At 61.0% G+C, this 12,536-nt stretch overlaps 1 protein-coding gene across 1 annotated transcript in view; it reads left to right on the top strand.

The window, feature by feature from the left end:
• The window catches only part of LOC134433002 (proto-oncogene vav-like), a gene marked incomplete at its 3' end in the record, with an annotated part of 57,298 nt that overhangs the window by 10,690 nt on the left and 34,072 nt on the right, over positions 1-12,536 (top strand). Inside the window, 6 exon segments of the mRNA XM_063181879.1 lie at positions 932-997; positions 3,706-3,781; positions 3,783-3,815; positions 4,243-4,332; positions 5,364-5,432; positions 8,241-8,350. Of these exon segments, the coding sequence (XP_063037949.1) occupies positions 932-997; positions 3,706-3,781; positions 3,783-3,815; positions 4,243-4,332; positions 5,364-5,432; positions 8,241-8,350 (444 nt within the window).

Consider the following 12,536-nt stretch of genomic DNA (forward strand, 5'->3'; position numbering starts at 1 on the left):
TGTCCGGCAGTGTCCACCCCAGTGGTCAGTGATGTCCGGCAGTGTCCAGCAGTGTCCACCCCAGTGTCCGGCAGTGTCCAGCCCCAGTGGTCAGTGATGTCCAGCAGTGTCCAGTCCCAGTGTCCGGCAGTGTCCAGCCCCAGTGGTCAGTGATGTCCGGCAGTGTCCAGCCCCAGTGTCCGGCAGTGTCCACCCCAGTGGTCAGTGATGTCCAGCAGTGTCCAGCCCCAGTGTCCGGCAGTGTCCACCCCAGTGGTCAGTGATGTCCAGCAGTGCCCAGTCCCAGTGTCCAGCAGCGTCCAGTCCCAGTGTCCAGCAGTGTCCACCCCAGTGGTCAGTGATGTCCAGCAGTGTCCAGCAGTGTCCAGCCCCAGTGGTCAGTGATGTCCAGCAGTGTCCAGCAGTGTCCAGCAGTGTCCACCCCAATGGTCAGTGATGTCCAGCAGTGTCCACCCTAGTGGTCAGTGATGTCCAGCAGTGTCCAGCAGTGTCCAGCCCCAGTGGTCAGTGATGTCCAGCAGTGTCCAGCCCCAGTGGTCAGTGATGTCCAGCAGTGTCCAGCAGTGTCCAGCAGTGTCCACCCCAATGGTCAGTGATGTCCAGCAGTGTCCACCCTAGTGGTCAGTGATGTCCAGCAGTGTCCAGCAGTGTCCAGCCCCAGTGGTCAGTGATGTCCAGCAGTGTCCAGCCCCAGTGGTCAGTGATGTCCAGCAGTGTCCACCCCAGTGGTCAGTGATGTCCAGCAGTGTCCAGCAGTGTCCAGCCCCAGTGGTCAGTGATGTCCAGCAGTGTCCAGCAGTGTCCACCCCAGTGGTCAGTGATGTCCGGCAGTGTCCAGCCCCAGTGTCCGGCAGTGTCCACCTCAGTGGTCAGTGATGTCCACTCCCAGTGTCCACCCCAGTGTCCAGCAGTGTCCGGCCGTGTCCCCCAGGCCGTTCCCGTCCGAGGACAGCGTTGGGGACGACGACGTTTACAGCGGCCTGTCCGACCTGATCGAGTGAGCGCGGGACACCGGGGGGTACTGGGGTGTACTGGGGTGTACTGGGATGGACTGGGGTGTACTGGGATGGACTGGGATGGACTGGGATGGGCTGGGATGGACTGGGGTGTACTGGGATGGGCTGGGATGGACTGGGATGTACTGGGGACACTGGGGTGTACTGGGATGTACTGGGGACACCGGGGACACCGGGGACACCGGGGTGTACTGGGGTGTACTGGGATGTACTGGGATGGACTGGGATGGACTGGGATGTACTGGGGACACTGGGGTGTACTGGGATGTACTGGGGACCCCGGGGACACCGGGGTGTACTGGGGTGTACTGGGATGTACTGGGGTGTACTGGGATGTACTGGTGTGTACTGGGGTGTACTGGGATGCACTGGGGTGTACTGGGGTGTACTGGGATGGACTGGGATGGACTGGGATGGGCTGGGATGCACTGGGGTGTACTGGGATGTACTGGGATGGGCTGGGATGGACTGGGGTGTACTGGGGTGTACTGGGATGTACTGGGATGGGCTGGGATTTACTGGGATGTACTGGGGTGTACTGGGGTGTACTGGGATGGACTGGGGTGTACTGGGATGGACTGGGCTGTACTGGGGTGTACTGGGATGTACTGGGGTGTACTGGGGTGTACTGGGATGGACTGGGATGTACTGGGATGTACTGGGGTGTACTGGGATGTACTGGGATGGGCTGGGATTTACTGGGATGTACTGGGGTGTACTGGGATGGACTGGGATGGACTGGGATGGACTGGGATGGACTGGGATGGACTGGGGACACCGGGGTGTACTGGGGTGTACTTGGATGGACTGGGGTGTACTGGGATGGGCTGGGATGTACTGGGATGGACTGGGGTGTACTGGGATGGACTGGGGACACTGCGGTGTACTGGGGTGTACTGGGATGGACTGGGATGGGCTGGGATGGGCTGGGGTGTACTGGGGTGTACTGGGATGTACTGGGATGGGCTGGGATTTATTGGGATGTACTGGGGTGTACTGGGGTGTACTGGGATGTACTGGGATGTACTGGGATGGACTGGGGTGTACTGGGATGGACTGGGATGTACTGGGGTGTACTGGGATGGACTGGGATGGACTGGGGTGTACTGGGGTGTACTGGGGTGTGCTGGGATGTACTGGGGACACCGGGGACACTGGGGTGTACTGGGATGAACTGGGATGGGCTGGGATTTATTGGGATGTACTGGGGTGTACTGGGGTGTACTGGGATGTACTGGGGTGGGCTGGGATGTACTGGGGTGGGCTGGGATGTACTGGGGTGGGCTGGGATGTACTGGGATGGACTGGGGTGTACTGGGGTGTACTGGGTGTACTGGGGACACCGGGGACACCGGGGTGTACTGGGGTGTACTGGGGTGTACTGGGATGTACTGGGGTGTACTGGGGTGTACTGGGATGGACTGGGATGTACTGGGGTGTACTGGGGTGTACTGGGTTGTACTGGGATGGACTGGGATGCACTGGGGTGTACTGGGGTGTACTGGGATGTACTGGGATGGGCTGGGGTGTACTGGGGTGTACTGGGGTGTACTGGGTTGTACTGGGATGGACTGGATGCACTGGGGTGTACTGGGGTGTACTGGGATGGACTGGGGTGTACTGGGATGGGCTGGGGTGTACTGGGATGTACTGGGGTGTACTGGGGTGTACTGGGATGTACTGGGATGGGCTGGGATTTACTGGGATGTACTGGGGTGTACTGGGATGTACTGGGATGGGCTGGGATGGACTGGGGGTGTACTGGGGTGTACTGGGGTGTACTGGGATGGACTGGGATGTACTGGGATGGACTGGGATGGACTGGGATGGACTGGGGTGTACTGGGGTGTACTGGGGTGTACTGGGATGGACTGGGATGTACTGGGATGGACTGGGATGGACTGGGGTGTACTGGGGTGTACTGGGGTGTACTGGGATGGGCTGGGGTGTATTGGGATGTACTGGGGTGTACTGGGATGCACTGGGGTGTACTGGGGTGTACTGGGATGCACTGGGGGTGTACTGGGGTGTACTGGGATGGACTGGGATGGACTGGGATGGACTGGGGACACCGGCGTGTACTGGGATGGGCTGGGATGGGCTGGGGTGTACTGGGGTGTACTGGGTTGTCCATGTACATGTCCCCAGTGTCCCCAATGTCCCCAACATCCCCAACGTCCCCAATCCCCCCATTGTCCCCAATGTCCCCAATGTCCCCGATGTCCCCAATCCCCCCAATGTCCCCAATGTCCCCAATGTCCCCCAGTGTCCCCACTGTCCCCAATGTCCCCGATGTCCCCCCACTGTCCCCAGTGTCCCCAATGTCCCCAGTGTCCCCAATGTCCCCAATGTCCCCAATATCCCCCAGTGTCCCCAGTGTCCCCAATGACCCCAATGTCCTCAATGTCCCCAAGGTGTCCCCAGTGTCCCCAATCCCCCAATGTCGCCAATGTCCCCAATGTCCCCAATGTCCCAAATGTCCCCACTGTCCCCCCCGATGTCCCCAGTGTCCCCAGTGTCCCCAGTGTCCCCAATGTCCCCAGTGTCCCCAATGTCCCCAGTGTCCCCAATGCCCCCAGTGTCCCCAATGTCCCCAATGCCCCCAGTGTCCCCAGTGTCCCCAGTGTCCCCAATGCCCCCAATCCCCCCAGTGTCCCCAGTGTCCCCAATGTCCCCGATGTCCCCGCAGTGACACGGCCGAGGAGGACGATGACCTCTACGACTGCGTGGAGGCCGAAGGCGACGACGGCGACGACGTCTACGAGGGACCTGATGAGGGTGGAGCCGCCCCCGGCCGCGGTGGGTGGGGCCCCAAAAACAGAGGGGAACCCCCAAAAAATACCCCCAAAACAGATGGGAGCCCCAAAAATACCCGGGACACCCCAAAAGCAGATGAGAGCCCCAAAAACAGAACTGGGAACGCCCAAAAATAGAACTGGGAGCCCCAAAAATAGATGGGAGCCCCAAAAAATACCCGGGACACCTCAAAAACAGATGAGAGCCCCAAAAACAGAACTGGGAACGCCCAAAAATAGAACTGGGAGCCCCAAAAATAGATGGGAGCCCCAAAAATAGAGTATTTTGGGCGCTTCCAGGTGTTTTTTGGGACTCCCAGGTGGTTTTTGGAGGTGGTCCCGAGTGTCTTTCGGAGGTTGATTGATTGATTGATTGATTGAGATTGATTGATTGTCCCCACTGTCCCCCTGTGTCCCCAATGTCCCCACAGAAAGGCGCCGTGGACCGGCGGCTCTGCTGCCTCCAGGAGCTGCGGCAGACGGAGGAGAGATACACGGAGACGCTGGAGTCCATCTGCCAGGTGGGACATTGGGGACACTGGGGACACCTTGGGGACATTGGGGACACTGGGGGCATTGGGGACATTGGGGACATTGGGGACATTGGGGACACTGGGGGGATTTGGGACATTGAGGACATTGGGGACATTGGGGACACGGAGACCCTGGAGTCCATCTGCCAGGTGGGACATTGGGGACATTGGGGACATTGGGGTTACTGGGGACACTGGGGACATTGGGGACATTGGGGACAATGGGGGTGTTGGGGACATTGAGGGCGTTGGGGACACTGGGGGACATTGGGGACATTGGGGACACTGGGGACACGGAGATCCTGGAGTCCATCTGCCAGGTGGGACACGGGGGACACTGGGGACACTGGGGACATTGGGGACACCTTGGGGACAGTGGGGACACTGGGGACACTGGGGACAATGGGGACACTGGGGGTGTTGGGGACATTGAGGGAGATTGGGGACATTGGGGACACTGGGGACACTGGGGGGACATTGGGGGACACTGGGGATGTTGGGGATATTGGGGACATTGGAGATGTTGGGGACACTGGGGACATTGGGGACACTGGGTGGATTGGCGACATTGGGGGTGTTGGGGACATTGAGGGCATTGGGGACACTGGGGACACTGGGGACACTGGGGATTGGGGACATTGGGGGACATTGGGGGACACCTTGGGGACATTGGGGGCACTGGGGACACTGGGGACACTGGGGGTGTTTGGGACATTGAGGGGGATTGGGGACATTGGGGACACTGGGGGGATTGGGGACATTGGGGATGTTGGGGACATTGGGGACTCTGGGGACAGAGGTGGCCTCCCAGTTGTCCCAGTAAGGCACGGTGTCCCCCAATGTCCCCTGCTGTCCCCCAATGTCCCCCAATGTCCCCCAATGTCCCCTGATGTCCCCCAATGTCCCCTGCTGTCCCCTGATGTCCCCTGATGTCCCCCTATGTCCCCCGATGTCCCCTGCTGTCCCCTGCTGTCCCCCAATGTCCCCTGATGTCCCTCGGTGTCCCCTGCTGTCCCCAGCATTTCCTGCGGCCGCTGCGGCACTTCCTGAGCCCCCAGGACATGGAGAGCGTCTTCATCAACGTGGAGGTGACAGTGACGGGGGACACGGGACAGGGGGACAATGACCAGTGACACCAGTGACACCAGTGACACCAGTGACATGGAGGTGACAGTGACAATGGGACGGGGACATGGAGAGCGTCTTCATCAACGTGGAGGTGACAGTGACGGGGACACGGGGACAGGGGGACACGGGGACACGGGGACACCAGGACAGGGGGACAGGGGGACATGGAGAGCATCTTCATCAACGTGGAGGTGACAGTGACAGGGACACGGGGACAGGGGGACACGGGGACAGGGGGACAGGGGGACAGGGGGACACGGGGACATGGAGAGCGTCTTCATCAACATGGAGGTGACAGTGACAGGGACACGGGGACAGGGGGACATGGGGACACCAGGACATGGGGACAGGGGGACATGGAGAGCGTCTTCATCAACGTGGAGGTGACAATGGGGACACGGGGACAGGGGGACACTGACCAGTGACACCAGTGACACCAGTGACATGGAGGTGACAGTGACAATGGGACGGGGACATGGAGAGCGTCTTCATCAACGTGGAGGTGACAGTGGGGACACGGGGACAGCTGACACCAGGACACGGGGACAGGGGGACACGGGGACAGGGGACATGGAGAGCGTCTTCATCAATGTGGAGGTGACAGTGACGGGGACACGGGGACAGGGGGACAATGACCAATGACACCAGTGACACCAGTGACACCAGTGATGGGGAGGTGACAGTGACAATGGGGACATGGGGACACGGCGACACTGACCGGTGACACCAATGACACCAGTGACACCAGTGACACCAGTGACACCAGTGGCCCCTTCCAGCTCTCCCAGTCCCCTCCCAGTCCAGTCCCAGTGCTCCCAGTAGGCCCAGTTCGTTCAGAGGAGCTGCTGGGGCACTCCCAGTGCCCATTCCCAGTGCTCCCAGTTCGCTCCCAGTAACCCCAGTCCGTTCCCTCCCAGGAGCTGCTGGGGCTCTCCCAGCACTCCCAGTGCTCCCAGTAACCCAGTTCGCTCCCAGTCCCCATTCCCAGTGCTCCCAGTGCTCCCAGTAACCCCAGTTCGCTCCCAGTGCTCCCAGTCCCTCCCAGTTTGCTCCCAGTTTGTAACCCCCAGTTCCCTCCCCCAGGAGCTGCTGGGGCTCTCCCAGTGCTCCCAGTGCTCCCAGTGCCCATTCCCAGTTGGCTCCCAGTGCTCCCAGTGCTCCCAGTAACCCCAGTTCGCTCCCAGTGCTCCCAGTAACCCCAGTTCCCTCCCAGTGTCCATTCCCAGCGCTCCCAGTGCTCCCAGTGCCCATTCCCAGTTGGCTCCCAGTGCTCCCAGTAACCCCAGTTCCCTCCCAGTGCCCATTCCCAGCGCTCCCAGTGCTCCCAGTGCCCATTCCCAGTGCTCCCAGTGCTCCCAGTAACCCCAGTTCCCTCCCCCAGGAGCTGCTGGGGCTCTCCCAGTGCTCCCAGTGCCCATTCCCAGTTGGCTCCCAGTGCTCCCAGTGCTCCCAGTAACCCCAATTCGCTCCCAGTGCTCCCAGTAACCCCAGTTCGCTCCCAGTGCTCCCAGTGCCCATTCCCAGTGCTCCCAGTGCTCCCAGTAACCCCAGTTCCCTCCCAGTGCCCATTCCCAGTGCTCCCAGTGCTCCCAGTAACCCCAGTTCCCTCCCAGGAGCTGCTGGGGCTCTCCCAGTTCGCTCCCAGTGCTCCCAGTAACCCCAGTTCGCTCCCAGTTTGCTCCCAGTAACCCCAGTTCCCCCCCAGGAGCTGCTGGGGCTCTCCCAGTGCTCCCAGTGCTCCCAGTAACCCCAGTTCCCCCCCAGGAGCTGCTGGGGCTCTCCCAGTTCGCTCCCAGTTTGCTCCCAGTAACCCCAGTTCGCTCCCAGTCCCCATTCCCAGTGCTCCCAGTGCTCCCAGTAACCCCAGTTCCCTCCCCCAGGAGCTGCTGGGGCTCTCCCAGTTCGCTCCAGTGCTCCCAGTAACCCCAGTTCCCTCTCCCAGAAGCTGCTGGGGCTCTCCCAGTGCTCCCAGTGCTCCCAGTAACCCCAGTTCGCTCCCAGTGCTCCCAGTAACCCCAGTTCCCTCCCAGAAGCTGCTGGGGCTCTCCCAGTTCGCTCCCAGTGCCCATTCCCAGTTCGCTCCCAGTGCTCCCAGTAACCCCAGTTCCGTCCCAGTGCCCATTCCCAGTGCTCCCAGTTCCCTCCCAGTGCCCATTCCCAGTGCTCCCAGTGCTCCCAGTAACCCCAGTTCCCTCCCAGTGCCCATTCCCAGTGCTCCCAGTGCTCCCAGTAACCCCAGTTCCCCCCCCAGGAGCTGCTGGGGCTCTCCCAGTTCGCTCCCAGTGCTCCCAGTAACCCCAGTTCCCCCCCAGGAGCTGCTGGGGCTCTCCCAGTGCTCCCAGTGCCCATTCCCAGTGCTCCCAGTGCTCCCAGTAACCCCAGTTCCCCCCCAGGAGCTGCTGGGGCTCTCCCAGTGCTCCCAGTGCTCCCAGTGCCCATTCCCAGTTGGCTCCCAGTGCTCCCAGTAACCCCAGTTCGCTCCCAGTGCTCCCAGTGCCCATTCCCAGTGCTCCCAGTGCTCCCAGTAACCCCAGTTCCCTCCCAGTCGCTGCTGGGGCTCTCCCAGTTCGCTCCCAGTGCTCCCAGTAACCCCAGTTCCCTCCCAGGAGCTGCTGGGGCTCTCCCAGTGTTCCCAGTGCTCCCAGTAACCCCAGTTCCCTCCCAGGAGCTGCTGGGGCTCTCCCAGTTCGCTCCCAGTGCTCCCAGTAACCCCAGTTCGCTCCCAGTGCCCATTCCCAGTGCTCCCAGTAACCCCAGTTCCCCCCCAGGAGCTGCTGGGGCTCCATCGCCGTTTCCTGGGGGAGCTCCGGGGGGCGCTGGGGGGGCCCGGGGGGGGGGGGCGGGCGCTGCCCCCCCTGTTCCTGCAGTACAAGGAGAGGTACGGGGGGGCCTGGGGGGATTTGGGGGGTCCTGGGGGAATTTTGGGGGGTCCTGAGGGGATTTTGGGGGGTCCTGAGGGGATTTTGGGGGGATTTTGGGGGGTCCTGAGGGGATTTGGGGGGATTTTGGGGGCGGAATTGGGGGGTTTGGGGGATTTGGGGGGTCCTGAGTGAATTTTGGGGGGTCCTGAGGGAATTTGGGGGGTCCCGAGTGAATTTTGGGGGGTCCCGAGAGGGTCTTGGGGGGATTTTTGGGGGCCGTGAGTGAATTTTGGGGGGTCCTGGGGGAATTTGGGGGGTCCTGAGTGAATTTTGGGGGGGTCCCGAAGGGGTCTTGGGGGATTTGGGGGGTCCTGAGGGTGTTTGGGGGGGGGGGGTCCGGAGGGGATTTTGGGGTGTCCCGAAGGGGTCTTGGGGGGATTTTGGGGGGTCCTGAGGGGATTTGGGGGCATTTGGGGGGTCGTGAGTGAATTTTGGGGGGTCCTGAGGGGATTTTGGGGGGTCCTGAGGGAATTTTGGGGGGTCCCGAAGGGGTCTTGGGGGGATTTGGGGGGTCCTGAGGGTGTTTGGGGGGGGTCCGGAGGGGATTTTGGGGTGTCCCGAAGGGGTCTTGGGGGGATTTTGGGGGGTCCTGAGGGGGATTTGGGGGGTCCTGAGGGAATTTTGGGGGGTCCCGAAGGGGTCTTGGGGGGATTTGGGGGGTCCTGAGGGTGTTTGGGGGGTCCGGAGGGGATTTTGGGGGGTCCCGAGGAGGTCTTGGGGGGATTTTGGAGGATCCTGAGGGGATTTAGGGGGATTTTGGGAGATTTTGGGGGTGGAATTGGGGGGTTTGGGGGGTGCTGGGGGGGGGTTGGGGGGTCCCGAGGGGGTCTTGGGGGATTTTGGGGGGTCCTGAGTGAATTTTGGGGGGGTCCCGAGGGGGTCTTGGGGGGATTTTGGGGGGTCCTGAGTGAATTTTGGGGGGTCCTGGGGGGATTTGGGGGGGATTTGGGAGGTCCTGAGGGGATTTAGGGGGATTCAGGGGGATTTTAGGGGTGGAATTGGGGGATTTGGGGTGTTTGAGGGGTCCTGAGTGAATTTTGGGGGGTCCCGAGGGGGTCTTGGGGGATTTTGGGGGGTCCTGAGGGGATTTCGGGGGATTTTGGGGGAATTTTGGGGGCGGAATTGGGGGGTTTGGGGGGTCCCGAGAGGGTCTTGGGGGGATTTTGGGGGGTCCTGAGGGGATTTTGGGGGATTCAGGGGGATTTTGGGGGCGGAATTGGGGGTTTGGGGGGTTTGAGGGGTCCTGAGTGAATTTTGGGGGGTCCCGAGGGGGTCTTGGGGGGATTTTGGGGGGTCCTGAGGGAATTTGGGGGGTCCTGAGTGAATTTTGGGGGGTCCCGAGGAGGTCTTGGGGGGATTTTGGTGGGTCTTGAGGGGATTTAGGGGGATTTGGGGGGATTTTGGGGGTGGAATTGGGGGGTTTGGGGGGTGCTGGGGGGGGGTTGGGGGGTCCCGAGGGGGTCTTGGGGGGATTTTGGGGGGTCCTGAGTGAATTTTGGGGGGTCCCGAGGGGGTCTTGGGGGGATTTTGGGGGGTCCTGAGTGAATTTTGGGGGGTCCTGGGGGGATTTGGGGGGGATTTGGGAGGTCCTGAGGGGATTTAGGGGGATTCAGGGGGATTTTAGGGGTGGAATTGGGGGATTTGGGGTGTTTGAGGGGTCCTGAGTGAATTTTGGGGGGTCCCGAGGGGGTCTTGGGGGGATTTTGGGGGGTCCTGAGGGGATTTCGGGGGATTTTGGGGGAATTTTGGGGGCGGAATTGGGGGGTTTGGGGGGTCCCGAGAGGGTCTTGGGGGGATTTTGGGGGGTCCTGAGGGGATTTTGGGGGATTCAGGGGGATTTTGGGGGCGGAATTGGGGGTTTGGGGGGTTTGAGGGGTCCTGAGTGAATTTTGGGGGGTCCCGAGGGGGTCTTGGGGGGATTTTGGGGGGTCCTGAGGGAATTTGGGGGGTCCTGAGTGAATTTTGGGGGGTCCCGAAGGGGTCTTGGGGGGATTTTGGGGGGTCCTGAGGGGGATTTGGGGGGATTTGGGGGGTCGTGAGTGAATTTTGTGGGGTCCTGGGGGAATTTTGGGGGGTCCCGAAGGGGTCTTGGGGGGATTTTGGGGGGTCCTGAGGGGATTTAGGGGGATTTTGGGATATTTTGGGGGTGGAATTGGGGGCTTTGGGGGGTGCTGGGGGGGTTGGGGGGTCCCGAGGGGGTCTTGGGGGGATTTTGGGGGGTCCTGGGGGAATTTTGGGGGTCCTGAGGGAATTTCGGGGGGTCCCGAAGGGGTCTTGGGGGGATTTTGGGGGGTCCTGAGCGGGTATTTGGGGGGGGGCCGGAGGGAATTTTGGGGTGTCCCCAGGAGGTCTTGGGGGGATTTTGGGGGGTCCTGAGGGGATTTTGGGGGATTTTGGGGGTGGAATTGGGGGGTTTGGGGTGTTTGAGGGGTCCTGAGTGAATTTTGGGGGGTCCCGAGGGGGTCTTGGGGGGATTTTGGGGGGTCCTAGGGGAATTTGGGGGGTCCTGAGTGAATTTTGGGGGGTCCCGAGGAGGTCTTGGGGGGATTTTGGGGGGTCCTGAGGGGGATTTGGGGGGATTTGGGGGGTCGTGAGTGAATTTTGGGGGGTCCTGGGGGAATTTGGGGGGTCCGGAGGGGATTTTGGGGTGTCCCGAGGAGGTCTTGGGGGGATTTTGGGGGGTCCTGAGGGGATTTGGGGGCATTTGAGGGGTCCTGAGTGAATTTTGGGGGGTCCCGAAGGGGTCTTGGGGGGATTTTGGGGGGTCCTGAGGGGATTTAGGGCGATTTGAGGGATCGTGAGTGAATTTTGGGGGGTCCTGGGGGAATTTGGGGGGTCCTGAGTGAATTTTGGGGGGTCCCGAGGGGGTCTTGGGGGGATTTTGGGGGGTCCTGAGGGGATTTAGGGGGAATCCCGGGGGGTTCTGAGGATACTTTGGGGGGTCCTGGGGGAATTTGGGGGTCCTGAGGGTGTTTGGGGGGGTCCGGAGGGGATTTTGGGGGGTCCCGGGAGGGTCTTGGGGGGATTTTGGGGGGTCCTGAGTGAATTTTGGGGGGGTCCCGAGAAGGTCTTGGGGGATTTTGGGGGGGTCCTGAGGGGATTTGGGGGGGTCCTGGGGGAATTTGGGGGGTCCTGAGGGGGTCTTGGGGGGATTTTGGGGGGTCCTGAGAGGATTTAGGGGGATTTGGGGGGATTTTGGGGGTGGAATTGGGGGGTTTGGGGGAGTCCCGAGGGGGTCTTGGGGGGATTTTGGGGGGTCCTGAGGGGATTTTGGGGGGTCCCGAGAGGGTCTTGGGGGGATTTTGGGGGGTCCTGAGGGGATTTAGGGGGGTCCTGGGGGAATTTGGGGGGTCCTGAGGGGGTCTTGGGGGGATTTTGGGGGGTCCTGAGGGGATTTAGGGGGATTTGGGGGGATTTTGGGGGTGGAATTGGGGGGTTTGGGGGAGTCCCGAGGGGGTCTTGGGGGGTTTTTGGGGGGTCCTGGGGGATTTTGGGGGGTCCTGAGGGGGTCTTGGGGGGATTTTGGGGGGTCCTGAGGGGATTTAGGGGGATTTTGGGGGATTTTGGGGGCGGAATTGGGGGGTTTGGGGGGGTCCGAGGGGATTTGGGGGGTTTGGGGGGTCCTGAGGGGATTTGGGGGGTCCTGAGTGAATTTTGGGGGGTCCTGAGGGGATTCAGGGGGATTTGGGGGGTTTTTGGGGGGTCCTGAGGGGGATTTCGGGGGTCTTGGGAGGCTTTTGGAGAGGACCCGGGGGGTTCTGAGGATACTTTGGGGGGTCCTGGGGGAATTTGGGGGGTCCTGAGGGAATTTTGGGGGGTCCCGAGGGGGTCTTGGGGGGATTTTGGGGGGTCCTGAGGGGATTCAGGGTGAATTTTGTTGGATTTTGTGTGAATTTTATCGGATTTTGGGTGAGTTTTATCGGATTTTGGGTGAGTTTTATCGGATTTTGGGTGAATTTCGTCGGATTTTGGTGTGAATTTTTAAAAATTTTTTGTGTGAATTTTGTTGGATTTTGGGCAGATTTCCATTGTATTTTTTAAAATTTTGACGGGAAATTTTGTTGGAATTTTTGTGAATTTTGTCAGATTTTGGGTGAATTTTTGTTGATTTTGGGTTTCCACGCCAGGTTCCTGCTCTACGGC

This window comes from Melospiza melodia, assembly GCF_035770615.1.
Source record: "Melospiza melodia melodia isolate bMelMel2 chromosome 17 unlocalized genomic scaffold, bMelMel2.pri SUPER_17_unloc_1, whole genome shotgun sequence".
Lineage (NCBI taxonomy): Eukaryota > Metazoa > Chordata > Aves > Passeriformes > Passerellidae > Melospiza > Melospiza melodia.